The sequence below is a fragment of the Chiloscyllium punctatum genome, unplaced genomic scaffold (genome assembly GCF_047496795.1).
Source record: "Chiloscyllium punctatum isolate Juve2018m unplaced genomic scaffold, sChiPun1.3 scaffold_524, whole genome shotgun sequence".
In the NCBI taxonomy this organism is placed as follows: Eukaryota; Metazoa; Chordata; class Chondrichthyes; order Orectolobiformes; family Hemiscylliidae; genus Chiloscyllium; species Chiloscyllium punctatum.
In genome coordinates, this window is record NW_027310258.1 from 101,877 (window position 1) to 127,973 (window position 26,097).

The window sequence follows — 26,097 nt, forward strand, 5'->3', positions numbered from 1 at the left end:
ACTCACCTGGTCTATACACACTCTCACCTGGTCTAATTTCACACTCACCTGGTCTAAAATCACTCTCACCTGGTCTAATCTCACTCTTACCTGGTCTAAACTCACTCTTACCTGGTCTAAACACACACTCACCGGGTCTAAACTCACTCTCACCTGGTCTAATCTCACTCTCACCGAGTCAAATCTCACTCTCACCTGGCCTAAACTCACACTCACCTGGTCTAAACTCACTCTCACCTGGTCAAATCTCACTCTCACCTGGTCTAATCCCATACTCACATGGTCTATACACACTCTCACCTGGATTAAACTCAAACTCACCTGGTCTAAACTCACAGTCACCTGGTCTAAACTCACTCTCACCTGGTCTAATCTCACTCTCACCTGGTCTAATCTCACTCTCACCTGATCTAATCTCACACTCACCTGGTCTAAACTCACTCTCACCTGGTCTAATCTCACTCTCACCTGATCTAATCTCACTCTCACCTGGTCTATACACACACTCACCTGGTCTGAACTCACTCTCACCTGGTCTAACCTCACTCTCACCTGATCTAATCTCACTCTCACCTGGTCTATACACACACTCACCTGGTCTAAACTCACACTCACCTGGTCTATGCACACACTCACCTGGTCTAAACACACACTCACTGGGCCTAAACACACACTCACCTGGTCTAACCTCACTCTCACCTGCGTCTATACACACTCGCACCTGGTCTAAACTCACAATCACCTGGTCTAAACTCACAATCACCTGGTCTATACACACTCTCACCTGGTCTAAACTCTCACCTGGTCTAACCTCACACTCACCTGGTCTATACACACACTCACCTGGTCTATACACACACTCACCTGGTCTATACACACTCTCACCTGGTCTAATCTCACACTCACCTGGTCTAATCTCACATTCACCTGGTCTAACCTCACACTCACCTGGACTATACACACACGCACCTGGTCTAAACTCACACGCACCTGGTCTAAACTCACACGCACATGGTCTATACAAACTCTCACCTGGTCTAATCTCACACTCACCTGGTCTAATCTCACACTCAGATGGTCTAATCTCACACTCACCTGGTCAAAACTCACACTCACCTGGTCAAAACTCACACTCACCTGGTCCTAACTCACTCTTACCTGATCTAATCTCACTCTTACCTGATCTAATCTCACACGCACCTGGTCTAATCTCACACGCACCTGGTCTATACAAACTCTCACCTGGTCTAATCTCACACTCACCTGGTCAAAACTCACACTCACCTGGTCAAAACTCACACTCACCTGGTCAAAACTCACTCTTACCTGATCTAATCTCACTCTTGCCTGATCTAATCTCACTCTTACCTGGTCTAATCTCACACGCACCTGGTCTAATCTCACACGCACCTGGTCTATACAAACTCTCACCTGGTCTAATCTCACACTCACCTGGTCAAAACTCACACTCACCTGGTCAAAACTCACACTCACCTGGTCAAAACTCACTCTTACCTGATCTAATCTCACTCTTGCCTGATCTAATCTCACTCTTACCTGGTCTAATCTCATTCTCACCTGGTCTAAATTCACACTCACCTGGTTTAAACTCACTCTCGCTTGGTCTATACACACACTCACCTGGTCTAAACTCACACTCACCAGGTCTGAACTCACACTCACCGGGTCTAAACTCACACTCACCGGGATTAAACTCACTCTCAACTGGTCTAAACTCACACTCACCTGGTCTAAACACTCTCACACCTGGTCGAAACTCACTCTCACCAGGTCTAAACTCACACTCACCTGGTCTAAACACACACTCACCTGGTCTAAACTCACACTCACCTGGTCTAAACTCACACTCACCGGGTCTAAACTCACACTCACCGGGTCTAATCTCACACTCACCGGGTCTAATCTCACTCTCACCTGGTCTAAATTTACACTCACCTGGTCTATACACACACTCACTTGGTCTAAACTCACTCTCGCCTGATCTATACACACACTCACCTGGTCTAAACACACACTCACCTGGTCTAAACTCACTCTCACCAGGTCTAAACTCACACTCACCTGGTCTAAACACACACTCACCGGGTCTAAACTCACACTCACCGGGTCTAAACTCACACTCACCGGGTCTAAACTCACACTCACCTGGTCTAATCTCACTCTCACCTGGTCTAAACACACACTCACCGGGTCTAAACATACACTCACCTGGTCTATACACACACTCACCTGGTCTAAACACACACTCACCTGGTCTAATCTCATAATCACATGGTCTATACACACTCCCACCTGGTCTATACACACACTCACCTGGTCTATTTTCACACTCACCTGGTCTATACACACTCACCTGGTCTAATCTCACACTCACCTGGTCTAATCTCACGCTCACCTGGACTAAACTCACACTCACCTGGACTAAACTCACACTCACCTGGACTAAACTCACACTCACCTGGTCTATGCACACAGTCACCGGGTCTAAACTCACTCTCACCTTGTCTAAACACACACTCACCTGGTCTAATCTCACACTCACCTGGTCTATACACACACTCACCTGGTCTATACACACACTCACCTGGTCTAAACACACACTCACCGGGTCTAAACTCACTCTCACCTGGTCTAAACTCACTCTCAACTGCGTCTAAACTCACACTCACCTGGTCTAATCTCACTCTCACCTGGTCTAAACACACACTCACCGGGTCTAAACATACACTCACCGGGTCTATACACACACTCACCTGGTCTAAACACACACTCACCTGGTCTAATCTCATAATCACATGCTCTATACACACTCCCACCTGGTCTATACACACACTCACCTGGTCTATTTTCACACTCACCTGGTCTTAACACACACTCACCTGGACTAAACTCACACTCACCTGGTCTAAACGCACACTCACCTGGTCTAAACTCACACTCACCTTGTCGATGCACACAGTCACCGGGTCTAAACTCACACTCACCTGGTCTAATCTCACACTCAGCTGGTCTAATCTCACACTCAGCTGGTCTAAACACACTCTCGCCTGGTCTAAACACACTCTCGCCTGGTCTATACACACACTCACTTGGTCTAAACTCACACTCACCTGGTCTAATCTCACACTCACCTGGCCTAAACTCACACTCACCTGGTCTAATCTCACACTCACCTGGTCTAATCTCACTCTTACCTGGTTTAAACATTCTCACCTGGTCTAAACGTAATGTTACCTGGTCTAAACACATACTCACCGGGTCTAATCTCACTCTCACCTGGTCTAATCTCACACTGACCTGGTCTAAACTCACTCTCACCTGGATTAAACTCACTCTCAACTGGTCTAAACTCACACTCACCTGGTCTAAACACACACTCACCTGGTCTAAACACACACTCACCTGGATTAAACTCACTCTCAACTGGTCTAAACTCACACTCACCTGGTCTAAACTCACACTCACCTGGACTAAACTCACACTCACCTGGACTAAACTCACACTCACCTGGTCTATGCACACAGTCACCGGGTCTAAACTCACTCTCACCTTGTCTAAACACACACTCACCTGGTCTAATCTCACACTCACCTGGTCTATACACACACTCACCTGGTCTATACACACACTCACCTGGTCTAAACACACACTCACCGGGTCTAAACTCACTCTCACCTGGTCTAAACTCACTCTCAACTGCGTCTAAACTCACACTCACCTGGTCTAATCTCACTCTCACCTGGTCTAAACACACACTCACCGGGTCTAAACATACACTCACCGGGTCTATACACACACTCACCTGGTCTAAACACACACTCACCTGGTCTAATCTCATAATCACATGCTCTATACACACTCCCACCTGGTCTATACACACACTCACCTGGTCTATTTTCACACTCACCTGGTCTATACACACTCACCTGGACTAAACTCACACTCACCTGGTCTAAACTCACACTCACCTGGTCTTAACACACACTCACCTGGACTAAACTCACACTCACCTGGTCTAAACGCACACTCACCTGGTCTAAACTCACACTCACCTTGTCGATGCACACAGTCACCGGGTCTAAACTCACACTCACCTGGTCTAATCTCACACTCAGCTGGTCTAATCTCACACTCAGCTGGTCTAAACACACTCTCGCCTGGTCTAAACACACTCTCGCCTGGTCTATACACACACTCACTTGGTCTAAACTCACACTCACCTGGTCTAATCTCACACTCACCTGGCCTAAACTCACACTCACCTGGTCTAATCTCACACTCACCTGGTCTAATCTCACTCTTACCTGGTTTAAACATTCTCACCTGGTCTAAACGTAATGTTACCTGGTCTAAACACATACTCACCGGGTCTAATCTCACTCTCACCTGGTCTAATCTCACACTGACCTGGTCTAAACTCACTCTCACCTGGATTAAACTCACTCTCAACTGGTCTAAACTCACACTCACCTGGTCTAAACACACACTCACCTGGTCTAAACACACACTCACCTGGATTAAACTCACTCTCAACTGGTCTAAACACACACTCACCTGGTCTAAACTCACACTCACCTGGATTAAACTCACACTCACCTGGATTAAACTCACTCTCAACTGGTCTAAACTCACACTCACCTGGTCTAAACACACACTCACCTGGTCTAAACACACACTCACCTGGCCTAAACACTCTCACCTGGTCTAAACGCACTCTCACCTGGATTAAACTCACTCTCAACTTGTCTAAACTCACACTCACCTGGCCAATCACACACTCACCTGGTCTAATATCACTCTTACCTGGTTTAAACACTCTCACCTGGTCTAAACGCAATGTTACCTGGTCTAAACACACACTCACCTGGTCTAAACATACACTCACCTGGTCTAATCTCATAATCACATGGTCTATACACACTCCCACCTGGTCTATACACACACTCACCTGGTCTATTTTCACACTCACCTGGTCTATACACACTCACCTGGTCTAATCTCACACTCACCTGGTCTAATCTCACGCTCACCTGGACTAAACTCACACTCACCTGGACTAAACTCACACTCACCTGGTCTATGCACACAGTCACCGGGTCTAAACTCACTCTCACCTTGTCTAAACACACACTCACCTGGTCTATTCTCACACTCACCTGGTCTATACACACACTCACCTGGTCTATACACACACTCACCTGGTCTAAACACACACTCACCGGGTCTAAACTCACTCTCACCTGGTCTAAACTCACTCTCAACTGCGTCTAAACACACACTCACCTGGTCTAAACACACACTCACCTGGTCTAAACACACACTCACCTGGTCTAATCTCATAATCACATGCTCTATACACACTCCCACCTGGTCTATACACACACTCACCTGGTCTATTTTCACACTCACCTGGTCTATACACACTCACCTGGACTAAACTCACACTCACCTGGTCTAAACTCACACTCACCTGGTCTTAACACACACTCACCTGGACTAAACTCACACTCACCTGGTCTAAACGCACACTCACTTGGTCTAAACTCACACTCACCTTGTCGATGCACACAGTCACCGGGTCTAAACTCACACTCACCTGGTCTAATCTCACACTCAGCTGGTCTAATCTCACACTCACCTGGTCTAAACACAGTCTCGCCTGGTCTAAACACACTCTCGCCTGGTCTATACACACACTCACTTGGTCTAAACTCACACTCACCTGGTCTAATCTCACACTCACCTGGCCTAAACTCACACTCACCTGGTCTAATCTCACACTCACCTGGTCTAATCTCACACTCACCTGGTTTAAACATTCTCACCTGGTCTAAACGTAATGTTACCTGGTCTAAACACATACTCACCGGGTCTAATCTCACTCTCACCTGGTCTAATCTCACACTGACCTGGTCTAAACTCACTCTCACCTGGATTAAACTCACTCTCAACTGGTCTAAACTCACACTCACCTGGTCTAAACACACACTCACCTGGTCTAAACACACACTCACCTGGATTAAACTCACTCTCAACTGGTCTAAACTCACACTCACCTGGTCTAAACTCACACTCACCTGGTCTAAACACACACTCACCTGGTCTAAACTCACACTCACCTGGATTAAACTCACACTCACCTGGATTAAACTCACTCTCAACTGGTCTAAACTCACACTCACCTGGTCTAAACACACACTCACCTGGTCTAAACACACACTCACCTGGCCTAAACACTCTCACCTGGTCTAAACGCACTCTCACCTGGATTAAACTCACTCTCAACTTGTCTAAACTCACACTCACCTGGCCAATCACACACTCACCTGGTCTAATCTCACTCTTACCTGGTTTAAACACTCTCACCTGGTCTAAACGCAATGTTACCTGGTCTAAACACACACTCACCTGGTCTAATCTCACTCTCACCTGGTCTAAAATCTCACATAGTCTAAACTCACACTCACCTTGTCTATGCACACACTCACCTGATCTAAACACATACTCACCGGGTCTAATCTCACTCTCACCTGGTCTAAACTCACACTGACCTGGTCTAAACTCACTCTCACCTGGATTAAACTCACTCTCAACTGGTCTAAACTCTCACTCAACTGGTCTAATCACACACTCACCTGGTCTAAACTCACACTCACCTGGTCTAAACTCACACTCACCTGGTTTAAACACTCTCACTTGGTCCAAACGCACTGTTACCTAGTCTAAACACACACTCACCTGGTCTAATCTCACTCTCACCTGGTCTAAACACACACTCACCTGGTCTAATCTCACTCTTACCTGGTTTAAACACTCTCACCTGGTCTAAACACACACTCACCTGGTCTAATCTCACACTCACCTGGTCTAATCTCACACTCACCTGGCCTAAACAGTCTCTCATCTGGTCTAAACGCACACTCACCTGGATTAAACTCACTCTCAACTGGTCTAAACTCACACTCACCTGGTCTAAACACACACTCACCTGGTCTAATCTCACTCCTACCTGGTTTAAACACTCTCACCTGGTCTAAACGCAATGTTACCTGGTCTAAACACACACTCACCTGGTCTAATCTCACTCTTACCTGGTTTAACCACTCTCACCTGGTCTAAACGCACTGTTACCTGGTCTAAACACACACTCACCTGGTCTAATCTCACTCTCACCTGGTCTAAACTCACACTCACCTGGTCTAAACACACACTCACCTTGTCTAATCTCACTCTTACCTGGTTTAAACACTCTCACCTGGTCTAAACGCAATGTTACCTGGTCTAAACACACACTCACCTGGTCTAATCTCACTCTTACCTGGTTTAACCACTCTCACCTGGTCTAAACGCACTGTTACCTGGTCTAAACACACACTCACCTGGTCTAATCTCACTCTCACCTGGATTAAACTCACTCTCAACTGGTCTAAACTCACACTCACCTGGTCTAAACACACACTCACCTGGTCTAATCTCACTCTTACCTGGTTTAAAGACTCTCACCTGGTCTAAACGCAATGTTACCTGGTCTAAACACACACTCACCTGGTCTAATCTCACTCTTACCTGGTTTAACCACTCTCACCTGGTCTAAACGCACTGTTACCTGGTCTAAACGCACTGTTACCTGGTCTAAACACACACTCACCTGGTCTAAACACACACTCACATGGTCCTACCTCACTCTTACCTGATCTAATCTCACTCGTACCTGGTCTAAACTCACTCTTACCTGGTCTAAACACATACTCACCTGGTCTAAATTCACTCTCACCTGGTCTAAAATCTCACCTGGTCTAAACTCACACTCACCTTGTCTATGCACACACTCACCTGGTCTAAACACACACTCACCTGGCCTAAACTCACACTCACCTGGTCTAATCTCACACTCACCTGGTCTAATCTCACACTCACCTGGTTTAAACATTCTCACCTGGTCTAAACGTAATGTTACCTGGTCTAAACACATACTCACCGGGTCTAATCTCACTCTCACCTGGTCTAATCTCACACTGACCTGGTCTAAACTCACTCTCACCTGGATTAAACTCACTCTCAACTGGTCTAAACTCACACTCACCTGGTCTAAACACACACTCACCTGGTCTAAACACACACTCACCTGGATTAAACTCACTCTCAACTGGTCTAAACTCACACTCACCTGGTCTAAACACACACTCACCTGGTCTAAACTCACACTCACCTGGATTAAACTCACACTCACCTGGATTAAACTCACTCTCAACTGGTCTAAACTCACACTCACCTGGTCTAAACACACACTCACCTGGTCTAAACACACACTCACCTGGCCTAAACACTCTCACCTGGTCTAAACGCACTCTCACCTGGATTAAACTCACTCTCAACTTGTCTAAACTCACACTCACCTGGCCAATCACACACTCACCTGGTCTAATCTCACTCTTACCTGGTTTAAACACTCTCACCTGGTCTAAACGCAATGTTACCTGGTCTAAACACACACTCACCTGGTCTAATCTCACTCTCACCTGGTCTAAAATCTCACATAGTCTAAACTCACACTCACCTTGTCTATGCACACACTCACCTGATCTAAACACATACTCACCGGGTCTAATCTCACTCTCACCTGGTCTAAACTCACACTGACCTGGTCTAAACTCACTCTCACCTGGATTAAACTCACTCTCAACTGGTCTAAACTCTCACTCAACTGGTCTAATCACACACTCACCTGGTCTAAACTCACACTCACCTGGTCTAAACTCACACTCACCTGGTTTAAACACTCTCACTTGGTCCAAACGCACTGTTACCTAGTCTAAACACACACTCACCTGGTCTAATCTCACTCTCACCTGGTCTAAACACACACTCACCTGGTCTAATCTCACTCTTACCTGGTTTAAACACTCTCACCTGGTCTAAACACACACTCACCTGGTCTAATCTCACACTCACCTGGTCTAATCTCACACTCACCTGGTCTAATCTCACACTCACCTGGCCTAAACAGTCTCTCATCTGGTCTAAACGCACACTCACCTGGATTAAACTCACTCTCAACTGGTCTAAACTCACACTCACCTGGTCTAAACACACACTCACCTGGTCTAATCTCACTCCTACCTGGTTTAAACACTCTCACCTGGTCTAAACGCAATGTTACCTGGTCTAAACACACACTCACCTGGTCTAATCTCACTCTTACCTGGTTTAACCACTCTCACCTGGTCTAAACGCACTGTTACCTGGTCTAAACACACACTCACCTGGTCTAATCTCACTCTCACCTGGTCTAAACTCACACTCACCTGGCCAATCACACACTCACCTGGTCTAATCTCACTCTTACCTGGTTTAAACACTCTCACCTGGTCTAAACGCAATGTTACCTGGTCTAAACACACACTCACCTGGTCTAATCTCACTCTCACCTGGTCTAAAATCTCACATAGTCTAAACTCACACTCACCTTGTCTATGCACACACTCACCTGATCTAAACACATACTCACCGGGTCTAATCGCACTCTCACCTGGTCTAAACTCACACTGACCTGGTCTAAACTCACTCTCACCTGGATTAAACTCACTCTCAACTGGTCTAAACTCTCACTCAACTGGTCTAATCACACACTCACCTGGTCTAAACTCACACTCACCTGGTCTAAACTCACACTCACCTGGTTTAAACACTCTCACTTGGTCCAAACGCACTGTTACCTAGTCTAAACACACACTCACCTGGTCTAATCTCACTCTCACCTGGTCTAAACACACACTCACCTGGTCTAATCTCACTCTTACCTGGTTTAAACACTCTCACCTGGTCTAAACACACACTCACCTGGTCTAATCTCACACTCACCTGGTCTAATCTCACACTCACCTGGCCTAAACAGTCTCTCATCTGGTCTAAACGCACACTCACCTGGATTAAACTCACTCTCAACTGGTCTAAACTCACACTCACCTGGTCTAAACACACACTCACCTGGTCTAATCTCACTCCTACCTGGTTTAAACACTCTCACCTGGTCTAAACGCAATGTTACCTGGTCTAAACACACACTCACCTGGTCTAATCTCACTCTTACCTGGTTTAACCACTCTCACCTGGTCTAAACGCACTGTTACCTGGTCTAAACACACACTCACCTGGTCTAATCTCACTCTCACCTGGTCTAAACTCACACTCACCTGGTCTAAACACACACTCACCTTGTCTAATCTCACTCTTACCTGGTTTAAACACTCTCACCTGGTCTAAACGCAATGTTACCTGGTCTAAACACACACTCACCTGGTCTAATCTCACTCTTACCTGGTTTAACCACTCTCACCTGGTCTAAACGCACTGTTACCTGGTCTAAACACACACTCACCTGGTCTAATCTCACTCTCACCTGGTCTAAACTCACTCTCATCTGGTCTAAACGCACACTCACCTGGATTAAACTCACTCTCAACTGGTCTAAACTCACACTCACCTGGTCTAAACACACACTCACCTGGTCTAATCTCACTCTTACCTGGTTTAAAGACTCTCACCTGGTCTAAACGCAATGTTACCTGGTCTAAACACACACTCACCTGGTCTAATCTCACTCTTACCTGGTTTAACCACTCTCACCTGGTCTAAACGCACTGTTACCTGGTCTAAACGCACTGTTACCTGGTCTAAACACACACTCACCTGGTCTAAACACACACTCACATGGTCCTACCTCACTCTTACCTGATCTAATCTCACTCGTACCTGGTCTAAACTCACTCTTACCTGGTCTAAACACATACTCACCTGGTCTAAATTCACTCTCACCTGGTCTAAAATCTCACCTGGTCTAAACTCACACTCACCTTGTCTATGCACACACTCACCTGGTCTAAACACACACTCACCGGGTCTAAACCCACTCTCACCTGGTCTAATCTCACTCTCACCGAGTCAAATCTCACTCTCACCTGGCTTAAACTCACACTCACGTGGCCTAAACTCATACTCACCTGGTCAAATCTCACTCTCACCTGGTCTAAACTCACACTCACCAGATCTAAACACACACTCACCAGGTCAAATCTTACTCTCACCTGGTCTAAACTCACTCTCACCTGGTCTATACACACACTCACCTGATCTAAACTCACAGTCACCTGGTCTAATCTCACACTCACCTGGTCTATACACACACTCACCTGGTCTAAACTCACACTCACCTGGTCTAAACTCACACTCACCTGGTCTATACACACACTCACCTAGTCTAACCTCACTCTCACCTGCGTCTATACACACTCTCATCTGGTCTAAACTCACAATCACCTGGTCTAAACTCACAATCACCTGGTCTATACACACTCTCACCTGGTCTAAACTCTCACCTGGTCTAACCTCACACTCACCTGGTCTATACACACACTCACCTGGTCTATACACACACTCACCTGGTCTAATCTCACACTCACCTGGTCTAATCTCACATTCACCTGGTCTAAACTCTCACCTGGTCTAACCTCACACTCACCTGGACTATACACACACTCACCTGGTCTAAACTCACACGCACCTGGTCTATACAAACTCTCACCTGGTCTAATCTCACACTCACCTGGTCTAAACTCACACTCACCTGGTCTAAACTCACACTCACCTGGTCCTAACTCATTCTTACCTGATCTAATCTCACTCTTACCTGATCTAATCTCACTCTTACCTGGTCTAAACTCATTCTCACCTGGTCTAAATTCACACTCACCTGGTTTAAACTCACTCTCGCTTGGTCTATACACACACTTACCTGGTCTAAACTCACACTCACCGGGTCTGAACTCACATTCACCGGGATTAAACTCACTCTCAACTGGTCTAAACTCACACTTACCTGGTCTAAACTCACACTCACCTGGATTAAACTCACTCTCAACTGGTCTAAACTCACACTCACCTGGTCTAAACTCACACTCACCTGGTCTAAACACACACTCACCTGGTCTAAACTCACACTCACCTGGATTAAACTCACACTCACCTGGATTAAACTCACTCTCACCTGGATTAAACTCACTCTCAACTGGTCTAAACTCACACTCACCTGGTCTAAACACACACTCACCTGGTCTAAACACACACTCACCTGGATTAAACTCACTCTCAACTGGTCTAAACTCACACTCACCTGGTCTAAACTCACACTCACCTGGTCTAAACACACACTCACCTGGTCTAAACTCACACTCACCTGGATTAAACTCACACTCACCTGGATTAAACTCACTCTCAACTGGTCTAAACTCACACTCACCTGGTCTAAACACACACTCACCTGGTCTAAACACACACTCACCTGGCCTAAACACTCTCACCTGGTCTAAACGCACTCTCACCTGGATTAAACTCACTCTCAACTTGTCTAAACTCACACTCACCTGGCCAATCACACACTCACCTGGTCTAATCTCACTCTTACCTGGTTTAAACACTCTCACCTGGTCTAAACGCAATGTTACCTGGTCTAAACACACACTCACCTGGTCTAATCTCACTCTCACCTGGTCTAAAATCTCACATAGTCTAAACTCACACTCACCTTGTCTATGCACACACTCACCTGATCTAAACACATACTCACCGGGTCTAATCTCACTCTCACCTGGTCTAAACTCACACTGACCTGGTCTAAACTCACTCTCACCTGGATTAAACTCACTCTCAACTGGTCTAAACTCTCACTCAACTGGTCTAATCACACACTCACCTGGTCTAAACTCACACTCACCTGGTCTAAACTCACACTCACCTGGTTTAAACACTCTCACTTGGTCCAAACGCACTGTTACCTAGTCTAAACACACACTCACCTGGTCTAATCTCACTCTCACCTGGTCTAAACACACACTCACCTGGTCTAATCTCACTCTTACCTGGTTTAAACACTCTCACCTGGTCTAAACACACACTCACCTGGTCTAATCTCACACTCACCTGGTCTAATCTCACACTCACCTGGCCTAAACAGTCTCTCATCTGGTCTAAACGCACACTCACCTGGATTAAACTCACTCTCAACTGGTCTAAACTCACACTCACCTGGTCTAAACACACACTCACCTGGTCTAATCTCACTCCTACCTGGTTTAAACACTCTCACCTGGTCTAAACGCAATGTTACCTGGTCTAAACACACACTCACCTGGTCTAATCTCACTCTTACCTGGTTTAACCACTCTCACCTGGTCTAAACGCACTGTTACCTGGTCTAAACACACACTCACCTGGTCTAATCTCACTCTCACCTGGTCTAAACTCACACTCACCTGGCCAATCACACACTCACCTGGTCTAATCTCACTCTTACCTGGTTTAAACACTCTCACCTGGTCTAAACGCAATGTTACCTGGTCTAAACACACACTCACCTGGTCTAATCTCACTCTCACCTGGTCTAAAATCTCACATAGTCTAAACTCACACTCACCTTGTCTATGCACACACTCACCTGATCTAAACACATACTCACCGGGTCTAATCTCACTCTCACCTGGTCTAAACTCACACTGACCTGGTCTAAACTCACTCTCACCTGGATTAAACTCACTCTCAACTGGTCTAAACTCTCACTCAACTGGTCTAATCACACACTCACCTGGTCTAAACTCACACTCACCTGGTCTAAACTCACACTCACCTGGTTTAAACACTCTCACTTGGTCCAAACGCACTGTTACCTAGTCTAAACACACACTCACCTGGTCTAATCTCACTCTCACCTGGTCTAAACACACACTCACCTGGTCTAATCTCACTCTTACCTGGTTTAAACACTCTCACCTGGTCTAAACACACACTCACCTGGTCTAATCTCACACTCACCTGGTCTAATCTCACACTCACCTGGCCTAAACAGTCTCTCATCTGGTCTAAACGCACACTCACCTGGATTAAACTCACTCTCAACTGGTCTAAACTCACACTCACCTGGTCTAAACACACACTCACCTGGTCTAATCTCACTCCTACCTGGTTTAAACACTCTCACCTGGTCTAAACGCAATGTTACCTGGTCTAAACACACACTCACCTGGTCTAATCTCACTCTTACCTGGTTTAACCACTCTCACCTGGTCTAAACGCACTGTTACCTGGTCTAAACACACACTCACCTGGTCTAATCTCACTCTCACCTGGTCTAAACTCACACTCACCTGGTCTAAACACACACTCACCTTGTCTAATCTCACTCTTACCTGGTTTAAACACTCTCACCTGGTCTAAACGCAATGTTACCTGGTCTAAACACACACTCACCTGGTCTAATCTCACTCTTACCTGGTTTAACCACTCTCACCTGGTCTAAACGCACTGTTACCTGGTCTAAACACACACTCACCTGGTCTAATCTCACTCTCACCTGGTCTAAACTCACTCTCATCTGGTCTAAACGCACACTCACCTGGATTAAACTCACTCTCAACTGGTCTAAACTCACACTCACCTGGTCTAAACACACACTCACCTGGTCTAATCTCACTCTTACCTGGTTTAAAGACTCTCACCTGGTCTAAACGCAATGTTACCTGGTCTAAACACACACTCACCTGGTCTAATCTCACTCTTACCTGGTTTAACCACTCTCACCTGGTCTAAACGCACTGTTACCTGGTCTAAACGCACTGTTACCTGGTCTAAACACACACTCACCTGGTCTAAACACACACTCACATGGTCCTACCTCACTCTTACCTGATCTAATCTCACTCGTACCTGGTCTAAACTCACTCTTACCTGGTCTAAACACATACTCACCTGGTCTAAATTCACTCTCACCTGGTCTAAAATCTCACCTGGTCTAAACTCACACTCACCTTGTCTATGCACACACTCACCTGGTCTAAACACACACTCACCGGGTCTAAACCCACTCTCACCTGGTCTAATCTCACTCTCACCGAGTCAAATCTCACTCTCACCTGGCTTAAACTCACACTCACGTGGCCTAAACTCATACTCACCTGGTCAAATCTCACTCTCACCTGGTCTAAACTCACACTCACCAGATCTAAACACACACTCACCAGGTCAAATCTTACTCTCACCTGGTCTAAACTCACTCTCACCTGGTCTATACACACACTCACCTGATCTAAACTCACAGTCACCTGGTCTAATCTCACACTCACCTGGTCTATACACACACTCACCTGGTCTAAACTCACACTCACCTGGTCTAAACTCACACTCACCTGGTCTATACACACACTCACCTAGTCTAACCTCACTCTCACCTGCGTCTATACACACTCTCATCTGGTCTAAACTCACAATCACCTGGTCTAAACTCACAATCACCTGGTCTATACACACTCTCACCTGGTCTAAACTCTCACCTGGTCTAACCTCACACTCACCTGGTCTATACACACACTCACCTGGTCTATACACACACTCACCTGGTCTAATCTCACACTCACCTGGTCTAATCTCACATTCACCTGGTCTAAACTCTCACCTGGTCTAACCTCACACTCACCTGGACTATACACACACTCACCTGGTCTAAACTCACACGCACCTGGTCTATACAAACTCTCACCTGGTCTAATCTCACACTCACCTGGTCTAAACTCACACTCACCTGGTCTAAACTCACACTCACCTGGTCCTAACTCATTCTTACCTGATCTAATCTCACTCTTACCTGATCTAATCTCACTCTTACCTGGTCTAAACTCATTCTCACCTGGTCTAAATTCACACTCACCTGGTTTAAACTCACTCTCGCTTGGTCTATACACACACTTACCTGGTCTAAACTCACACTCACCGGGTCTGAACTCACATTCACCGGGATTAAACTCACTCTCAACTGGTCTAAACTCACACTTACCTGGTCTAAACTCACACTCACCGGGTCTGAACTCACACTCACCTGGATTAAACTCACTCTCACCTGGTCTAAACTCACACTCACCTGGTCTAATCTCACTCTCACCTGGTCTAAACTTACACTCACCTGGTCTATACACACACTCACTTGGTCTAAACTCACACTCACCGGGTCTAAACTCACACTCACCTGGTCTAATCTCTTCTCACCAGGTCTAAACTTACACTCACCTGGTCTAAGCACACACTCACCGGGTCTAAACACACACTCACCTGGTCTATACACACACTCACCTGGTCTAATCTCATAATCACATGGTCTATACACACTCCCACCTGGTCTATACACACTCACCTGGTCTATTTTCACACTCACCTGGTCTATTCACACTCACCTGGACTAAACTCACACTCACCTGGTCTAAACTCACACTCACCTGGTCTAAACACACACTCACCAGGTCTAAACTCACACTCACCTGGTCTAATCTCACTCTCACCTGGTCTAAACTTACACTCACCTGGTCTATACACACACTCACTTGGTCTAAACTCACACTCACCGGGTCTAAACTAACACTCACATGGTCTAATCTCTTCTCACCAGGTCTAAACTTACACTCACCTGGTCTAAGCACACACTCACCGGGTCTAAACACACACTCACCTGGTCTATACACACACTCACCTGGTCTAATCTCATAATCACATGCTCTATACACACTCCCACCTGGTCTATACACACACTCACCTGGTCTATTTTCACACTCACCTGGTCTATACACACTCACCTGGACTAAACTCACACTCACCTGGTCTAAACTCACACTCACCTGGTCTAAAATCTCACCTGGTCTAAACTCACACTCACCTGGTCTATACACACACTCACTTGGTCTATACACACACTCACCTGGTCTAAACACACACTCACCGGGTCTAAACTCACTCTCAACTGCGTCTAAACACACACTCACCTGGTCTAAACACACACTCACCTGGTCTAATCTCATAATCACATGGTCAATACACACTCCCACCTGGTCTATACACACACTCACCTGGTCTATACACACTCACCTGGTCTAAACTCACACTCACCTGGTCTAAACTCACACTCACCTGGTCTTAACACACATTCACCTGGACTAAACTCACACTCACCTGGTCTAAACTCACACTCACCTGGTCTAAAATCTCACCTGGTCTAAACTCACACTCACCTTGTCGATGCACACAGTCACCGGGTCTAATCTCACTCTCACTTGGTCTAAACTAACACTCACCTGGTCTAATCTCACATTCACCTGGTCTAAACACACTCTCACCTGGTCTAAACTCACTCTCACCTGGTCTAAACTCACTCTCACTTGGTCTAAACTCACACTCACCAGGTCTAATCTCACACTCACCTGGCCTAAACTCACACTCACCTGGCCTAAACTCACACTCACCTGGTCTAATCTCACACTCACCTGGTTTAAACATTCTCACCTGGTCTAAACGTAATGTTACCTTGTCTAAACACACACTCACATGGTCTAATCTCACTATCACCTGGTCTAAAATCTCACATAGTCTAAACTCGCACTCACCTTGTCTATGCACACACTCACTGGGTCTAAACTCACTCTCACCTGGTCTAATCTCACACTGACCTGGTCTAAACTCACTCTCACCTGATCGAAACTCTCACTCACCTGGTCTAAACACACACTCACCTGGTCTAATCTCACACTGACCTGGTCTAACCTCACACTCACCTGGTCTAAACTCACACTCACCTGGTCTAAACTCACACTCACCTGGATTAAACTCACTCTCAACTGGTCTAAACACACACTCACCTGGTCTAAACGCACACTCACCTGGATTAAACTCTCTCTCAACTTGTCTAAACTCACATTCACCTGACCAATCACACACTCACCTGGTCTAATCTCACTCTTACCTGGTTTAAACACTCTCACCTGGTCTAAACGCAACGTTACCTGGTCTAAACACACACTCACCTAGTCTAATCTCACTCTCACCTGGTCTAAACGCAATGTTACCTGGTCTAAACACACACTCACCTGGTCTAAACACATACTCACCGGGTCTAAACTCACACTCACCTGGTCTAATCTCACACTCACCTGGTCTAAACACTCTCTCACCTGGTCTAAACACTCTCTCACCTGGTCTAATCACACACTCACCTGGTCTAAACTCACACTCACCTAGTCTAAACTCACACTCACCTAGTCTGAACTCACTCATACCTGGTTTAAACACTCTCACTTGGTCTAAACGCACTGTTACCTAGTCTAAACACACACTCACCTGGTCTAAACTCACACTGACCTGGTCTAAACTCACTCTCAACTGGTCTAAACTCTCACTCACCTGGTCTAAACTCACACTCACCTGGTCTAATCTCACACTCACCTGGTCTAAACACTCTCTCACCTGGTCTAAACACTCTCTCACCTGGTCTAATCACACACTCACCTGGTCTAAACTCACACTCACCTAGTCTAAACTCACACTCACCTAGTCTGAACTCACTCATACCTGGTTTAAACACTCTCACTTGGTCTAAACGCACTGTTACCTAGTCTAAACACACACTCACCTGGTCTAATCTCACTCTTACCTGGTCTAAACACACACTCACCTGGTCTAAACTCACACTCACCTGCGCTAATCTCACACTCACCTGGTCTAAACACTCTCTCACCTGGTCTGAACTCACTCTTACCTGGTTTAACCACTCTCACCTGGTCTAAACGCACTGTTACCTGGTCTAAACACACACTCACCTGGTCTAATCTCACACTCACCTGGTCTAAACACACACTCACCTCGTCTATACACACTCTCACCTGGTCTAATCTCACTCTCACCTGGTCTAAACACACACTCACCTGGTCTAATCTCACTCTTACCTGGTTTAAACTCACACTCACCTGGTCTATACACACACTCACCTGGTCTAAACACTCTCTCACCTGGTCTGAACTCACTCTTACCTGGTTTAAACACTCTCACTTGGTCTAAACGCACTGTTACCTGGTCTAAACACACACTGACCTGGTCTAAACACACACTCACCTGGTCTAATCTCACTCTCACCTGGTCTAAACTCACTCTCACATGGTCCTAACTCACTCTTACCTGATCTAATCTCACTCTTACCTGGTCTAAACTCACTCTTACCTGGTCTAAACACACACTCACCTGGTCTAAACTCACTCTCACCTGGTCGAAAGTCAGTCTCACCTGGATTTCCTATCCCAGCCTGCCCCTTCCCCTCCCCGCCGCCGGCGGCGCTGCCGGGTCTCCGAGGAGTGCCGCAACGCGCCTGCGTCGCCGCTGGGCTCGCCGGGAGTTGCAGTCCCCGCCGCCGCCGGTCGACACGGCGCATGTCCCGGCTTTGAGGGACTTTGACCGAGAGAGAGAGGTGTTAAAAAAAACCCGGCGCCTGCGCAGACGGCCCCCCTTCACCGCGAAGACTACAACTCCCGGCGGCCCCGGGGACTACACCTCCCGGCGGGCCCTGCGTGAGGCAGGCTTCGTGGTGCGAGCTAGGCCCGGGTGGTGTTTGCTGAGTTTTGTTTGGTTTGGAAGCGCGGCTCTGGGGATTTTCAGTCATTATTTACACCGTGTCAAGGTGTTTATCATCGGCCTGGGGAGGCTGGGTGGGTATTGGGGGCTTTTAATGGTTACTGGGCGTTTTTAATGATAATTGGGGTCACTGGCTGGTTATTGGGGTCTATTGTTGGTTATTGGGGTGTAATACTGGTTATTGGGGTGTATTGTTGGTTATTGGGGTGTAATACTGGTTATTGGGGTCTATTGTTGGTTATTGGGGTGTAATACTGGTTATTGGGGTCTGTTGCTGGTTATTGGGGTGTAATACTGGTTATTGGGGTCTCTGGCTGGTTATTGGGGTGTAATACTGGTTATTGGGGTCTATTGCTGGTTATTGGGGTCTATTGCTGGTTATTGGGGTGTATTGCTGGTTATTGGGGTCACTGGCTGGTTATTGGGGTCACTGGCTGGTTATTGGGGTGTATTGCTGGTTATTGGGGTCTATTACTGGTTATTGGGGTCACTGGCTGGTTATTGGGGTGTAATACTGGTTATTGGGGTCTTTGGCTGGTTATTGGGGTCTATTGCTGGTTATTGGGGTCACTGGCTGGTTATTGGGGTCACTGGCTGGTTATTGGGGTGTATTGCTGGTTATTGGGGTGACTGGCTGGTTATTGGGGTCACTGGCTGGTTATTGGGGTCTATTACTGGTTATTGGGGTCTATTATTGGTTATTGGGGTCTCTGACTGGTTATTGGGGTCACTGGCTGGTTATTGGGGTCATTGGTTATTGGGGTCTGTGGCTGGTTATTGGGGTCCCTGGCCGGTTATTGGGGTCCCTGGCCGGTTATTGGGGTCCCTGGCCGGTTATTGGTGTCTATTACTGGTTATTGGGGTCCCTGGACGGTTATTGGGGTCCCTGGACGGTTGTTGGGGTCCCTTGCCGGTTGTTGGGGTCCCTTGCCGGTTGTTGGGGTCCCTTGCCGGTTATTGGGTTCTCCGGCCGGTTATTGGGTTCTCCGGCCGGTTATTGGGTTCTCCGGCCGGTTAATTGGGGTCTCTGGCCGGTTAATTGGGGTCTCGCTGGTTATTGGGGTCTGTTGCTGGTTAATTGCGGTCTCTTGCAGATTATCAGGGTCTGCTTGTTATCGGGGTCCCTTGCTGGTTAATTGGGGTCTCTGGCCGGTTATTGGGGTCTATCTCACCCCCTCCCCCCTCCTCCCCCCTCCTCCCCCCTCCTCCCCCCTCCTCCCCCCTCCTCCCCCGTTCCCCCCCTCGTTTCTCCCCCCCTCCCCCCCTCCTCCCCCCACATCCCTCCCCACCCCTCCTTCCCCCCCGTCCCCCCGTTCCACACCCCCCTCCCACCCGTTCCTCCCCCCCGCCCACTCCTCCTCCCCCCCCGCCCACTCCTCCTCCCCCCCCGCCCACTCCTCCTCCCCCCCCGCCCACTCCTCCTCCCCCCCCCGCCCCCTCCTCCTCCCCCCCCGCCCCCCTCCTCCTTCCCCCCCGCCCCCCTCCTCCTCCCCCCGGGCCGTCCCCTCCTCCCCCCCCGCCCCCACGTCCCCCCGTCCCCGTCCCCCCCACCCCCCCGTCCTCCCCCCCACCCCCCCAGTCCTACCCCACCGTCCCCCCCGTTGCCCCCCCTCCTTCCCCGTTCCCCCCCTCCTTCCCCGTTCCCCCCCTCCTTCCCCGTTCCCCCCCCTCCTTCCCCGTTACCCCCCTCCTTCCCCGTTACCCCCCTCCTTCCCCGTTCCCCCCCTCCTTCCCCGTTCCCCCCCCTCCTTCCCCGTTCCCCCCCTCCTTCCCCGTTCCCCCCCTCCTTCCCCGTTCCCCCCCTCCTTCCCCGTTCCCCCCCTCCTTCCCCGTTCCCCCCCCTCCTTCCCCGTTCCCCCCCTCCTTCCCCGTTCCCCCCCTCCTTCCCCGTTCCCCCCCTCCTTCCCCGTTCCCCCCCTCCTTCCCCGTTCCCCCCCTCCTTCCCCGTTCCCCCCTCCTCCCCGTTCCCCCCCTCCTTCCCCGTTCCCCCCCTCCTTCCCCGTTCCCCCCCTCCTTCCCCGTCCCCACCCCCCCTCCTTCCCCGTCCCCACCCCCCCTCCTTCCCCGTCCCCACCCCCCCCTCCTTCCCCGTCCCCACCCCCCCCCCTTCCCCGTCCCCACCCCCCCCCTCCTTCCCCGTCCCCACCCCCCCCTTCCCCGTCCCCACCCCCGCCCCCTTCCCCGTCCCCACCCCCCCCACCTTCGCCGTCCCCACCCCCCCCTCCTTCCCCGTCCCCACCCCCCCTCCTTCCCCGTCCCCACCCCCCCTCCTTCCCCGTCCCCACCCCCCCTCCTTCCCCGTCCCCACCCCCCCTCCTTCCCCGTCCCCACCCCCGCTCCTTTCCCGTCCGCCCCGCCCTCTTTCCCTGTTCACCCGTCTCCCCTCCCCCCCCCCCCCGTCTCCCCTCCCCCCCCCGTCTCCCCTCCCCCCCCCCGTCTCCCCTTCCCCCCCCCCGTCTCCCCTTCCCTCCCCCCCCCGTCTCCCCTTCCCCCCCCCCCGTCTCCCCTTCCCCCCCCCCCCGTCTCCCCTTCCCCCCCCCCCGTCTCCCCTTCCCCCCCCCGTCTCCCCTCCTCCCCCCCCCGTCTCCCCTTCCCCCCCCCGTCTCCCCTCCCCCCCCCCCCCGTCTCCCCTTCCCCCCCCCCCGTCTCCCCTTCCCCCCCCCCGTCTCCCCTTCCCCCCCCCGTCTCCCCTTCCCCCCCCCCGTCTCCCCTCCCACCTCCCCTTCCCCCTCCCTCCTCCCCTTCCCCCCCCGTCCCCCCCCTTCCCCCCCCCGTCCCTCCCCTTCCCCCCCCGTCCCTCCCCTTCCCCCCCCGTCCCTCCCCGTTCCCCCCCCCCGTCCCTCCCCTTCCCCCCCCTGTCCCTCCCCTTCCCCCCCGTCCCTCCCGTTCCCCCCCCCAGTCCCTCCCCTTCCCCCCCCCCCCCCCGTGCCTCCCCTTTTCCCCCCCCGTCCCTCCTGTCCCTCCCCTTCCTCCCCGTCTCTCTCTCTTCACCCTCCCCGTCTTTCTCTCTCTCCCGTGTCTCCCTCTCCCTGCCTCTGTGTGTTCCTGTTGTCTCAGTCTTCCTCTCTCTCTCCCCCCACCTCCAGGACCGTCGCCAGCCTGTGAGCTCTGGGCGTCACTTCCCGAACTCTTCGATGGATGGAGAGCCTGGCGGAGCCTGTTCCGGTCGGCTGGGGTAGTTTGCCGGAGGGTCTGGCCGGGAGCTTCCTGCAGGAGGAGCTGGAGCTGAACGCCAGGCTGAAGGGGATAGCATTCCCAGCTCCGGTCAGCTACATCTACAATCCCCTGGAATACGCCTGGGAACCACACCGCGCCTACGTGGAGCGTTACTGCCGCTCCCCCAAGGAGGTGCTGATCCTGGGCATGAATCCTGGGCCCTTCGGCATGGTGCAGACCGGGGTGAGTCGTGGTCCCCGCGCTCTCCGTCCGGCACACCCACACACACCCTCTCACCCACTCACTCACACATTCTCTCTCCCTCTCCTGGGCTGTCTCCCTCTCCCCCTCTGTCTGCCTCTCTCTCCCTCTCCCCCTCTGTCGGCCTCTCTCCCTCTCCCCCTCTGTCGGCCTCTCTCCCTCTCCCCCTCTGTCGGCCTCTCTCCCTCTCCCCCTCTGTCGGCCTCTCTCCCTCTCCCCCTCTGTCGGCCTCTCTCCCTCTCCCCCTCTGTCGGCCTCTCTCCCTCTCCCCCTCTGTCGGCCTCTCTCCCTCTCCCCCTCTGTCGGCCTCTCTCCCTCTCCCCCTCTGTCGGCCTCTCTCCCTCTCCCCCTCTGTCGGCCTCTCTCCCTCTGTCTGTGCCTCTCTCCCTCTGTCTGCCTCTCTCCCTCTCTCCCTCTGTCTGCGCCTCTCTCCCTCTCTCCCTCTGTCTGCGCCTCTCTCCCTCTCTCCTTCTGTCTGCGCCTCTCTCCCTCTCTCCCTCTGTCTGCGCCTCTCTCCCTCTCTCCCTCTGTCTGCGCCTCTCTCCCTCTCTCCCTCTGTCTGCGCCTCTCTCCCTCTGTCTGCGCCTCTCTCCCTCTCTCCCTCTGTCTGCGCCTCTCTCCCTCTCTCCCTCTGTCTGCGCCTCTCTCCCTCTCTCCCTCTGTCTGCGCCTCTCTCCCTCTCTCCCTCTGTCTGCGCCTCTCTCCCTCTCTCCCTCTGTCTGCGCCTCTCTCCCTCTGTCTGTGCCTCTCTCCCTCTCTCCCTCTGTCTGCCTCTCTCCCTCTCTCCCTCTGTCTGCCTCTCTCCCTCTGTCTGTGCCTCTCTCCCTCTCTCCCTCTGTCTGCCTCTCTCCCTCTCTCCCTCTGTCTGCGCCTCTCTCCCTCTCTCCCTCTGTCTGCGCCTCTCTCCCTCTGTCTGTGCCTCTCTCCCTCTCTCCCTCTGTCTGCCTCTCTCCCTCTCTCCCTCTGTCTGCCTCTCTCCCTCTCTCCCTCTGTCTGCCTCTCTCCCTCTCTCCCTCTGTCTGCCTCTCTCCCTCTCTTCCTCTGTCTGCCTCTCTCCCTCTCTTCCTCTGTCTGCCTCTCTCCCTCTCTTCCTCTGTCTGCCTCTCTCCCTCTCTTCCTCTGTCTGCCTCTCTCCCTCTCCCCCTCTGTCTGCCTCTCCCCCTCTGTCTGCCTCTCCCCCTCTGTCTGCCTCTCCCCCTCTGTCTGCCTCTCCTCCTCTGTCTGCCTCGCTATCCCCCCTCTCCCCCTCTGTCTGCCTCTGTCTGCCTCTCTCTCCCTTTCCCCCTCTCTCCCCCTCCCCCCTCTCTCCCTCTCCCCCTCTGTCTGCCTCTCCCCCTCTGTCTGCCTCTCCCCCTCTGTCTGCCTCTCCCCCTCTGTCTGCCTCTCCTCCTCTGTCTGCCTCGCTATCCCCCTCTCCCCCTCTGTCTGCCTCTGTCTGCCTCTCTCTCCCTTTCCCCCTCTCTCCCCCTCCCCGTCCCGTCACACTCTGACTGCTCGCTCACCCTCTCTGTTTCTCTCCCCCCCTTCCCTCCCCCACTGCAGGTTCCGTTCGGGGAGCTGGAGAGCGTCCGGGACTGGCTGGGCCTGGGTCAGGCCCTGGCGTCCGTCTCGCGCCCTCCCCGGGAGCACCCCCGGAGGCCGGTGCTGGGGCTGCGGTGCCCCCGCTCGGAGGTGAGCGGCGCCCGCTTCTGGGGCCTGTTCCGGTCGCTGTGCGGCCCCCCGGGCCCCGCCTTGCTCTTCCGCCGCTGCTTCGTCCACAACCTGTGCCCGCTGGCCTTCCTGGCCGCCTCGGGCCGCAACCTGACCCCGGCCGAGCTGCCCGCCGGGCCCCGGGGGGAGCTGCTGGAGGCCTGTGGCTCCTCCCTGGCCCGGGTGGTGCGGCTGCTGGGGGTCGGCACGGTGCTGGCCGTCGGCCGGTTGGCCGAGCAGCGGGCCCGGCGGGCGCTGGCCGCCTCGGGGAGCTCCGTCCGGGTCGTGGCCCTTCCCCACCCCTCGCCCCGCAACCCCAGGGCCAACCGGGGGTGGCAGGAGGAGGCTGCCGCCCGGCTGCGGGAGCTGGGGGTCGCCCGGCTGCTGCTGACCCCTGACCCCCTGGCGACCCCTGCCGACCCACCGACCAGCCCCAGTGCCCTGCTGACCCCTGCCTGCCCACAGCCCGGTGCCCTGCTAACCCCTGACCCCCCCGGCGACCCCTGCCCGCCCGTCGCCCAGCGCTCTGATGACCCCTGACCCTCCAGTGACCCCTGCCCACCCGTCGCCCAGTGTTCTGCTGACGCCTAACCCCCTGGTGACCCCTGCCCACCCGCCCGCCCAATGCCCTTGCTGATCCCTAACCCCCTGGTGACCCCTACCCTCCCACAGCCTGGTGCCCTGCTGACCCCTGATCCACTGGCAACCCCTGCCGACACTCAGCCTGGCCCCACCCTCAGCCTCAGCCTGACGCCACCCGACCCCTGCTGAACGCCCCACCCCCGGCTGGATTGTGTTCTCCTCCTCACCCTGCTGACCTTTGACCCCACCCCCAAGCTGAAACCTGTTCTCCTGCCGACCTTCAACCGCATGCCCAAACTGAACCCTGTTCTCCTCCTGACCCCGCTGACCTTTGACCTTGGCCCCATCGACCGTGACCCCCAGCTGAACCCTGACCACTCTCTGTCTCCCCCCCCCTCCTCCCCGCCCAACAACCTCTGCCCCCCTCCCCCCCGACCCCCTTGAGTCCTCCTGTCCCCTGTTGACCTGTGACCCCGTCCCCATCCCTACCCCTATCGCTGTTGACCTTTAACCCCAGCTCTGCCTCTGGCCCTGACCCATCTCCCCCCACTGATCCAAAACTGCCTCTCACTGCCCTACTCTGCAACTCCCACCCCCACCCCACCCCCCAACCGAACTCAATGGAGAGTTTCTCAGTTAACCCCCCCCCCCCACCTTGGTGGGTCATGACAGAATCTGCCTCCACTCCCCTTCTCCCGCTTCCCACCTCCCCCCACTCTCGGGCAGCGGGTTCCAGGATTGCAATAACTCCCACCACCAACGCCACCACCACCCCGTCGTCAAAACTAATTCTCCTCTTGACCTCACCCCCCCCCCCCGCCCCCCCACCAGCAACCTCGCGAACCTTTGATCAGTGACCACACCCCTCCCCCACCCACACGCGCCCCTCCCCCCCCCCACAAG

At 51.8% G+C, this 26,097-nt stretch overlaps 1 protein-coding gene and 1 pseudogene across 2 annotated transcripts; one reads left to right on the plus strand and one right to left on the minus strand.

The window, feature by feature from the left end:
• Positions 1–19,306, minus strand: part of LOC140473125 (uncharacterized) — a 73,616-nt pseudogene extending 54,310 nt beyond the window's left edge.
• A 132-nt stretch (positions 19,307–19,438) lies between these two features.
• LOC140473126 (single-strand selective monofunctional uracil DNA glycosylase-like) lies at positions 19,439–25,836 on the plus strand. 2 transcript variants are annotated; one of them, XM_072567560.1, is made up of 3 exons: positions 19,439–19,552; positions 22,593–22,905; positions 24,466–25,836. In XM_072567560.1, the coding sequence occupies exons 2-3, from the start codon at positions 22,645–22,647 to the stop codon at positions 25,150–25,152; spliced, it is 948 nt and encodes a 315-aa protein (XP_072423661.1). In that variant the 5' UTR covers positions 19,439–19,552; positions 22,593–22,644; the 3' UTR covers positions 25,153–25,836. The 2 variants fall into 2 exon arrangements, with proteins under 2 accessions (XP_072423661.1, XP_072423660.1); XM_072567559.1 differs by having other exon boundaries at positions 19,451–19,580.
• The last annotated feature ends 261 nt before the right edge of the window (positions 25,837–26,097 follow it).

Bases quoted from the DNA above. Each gene is read 5' to 3' on its own strand.
- LOC140473126 (XM_072567560.1), top strand. From the start codon at position 22,645: ATGGAGAGCCTGGCGGAGCCTGTTCCGGTCGGCTGGGGTAGTTTGCCG. The intron at 22,906-24,465 runs GTGAGTCGTGGT...CCCCCACTGCAG, and splicing joins TCGGCATGGTGCAGACCGGG to GTTCCGTTCGGGGAGCTGGA.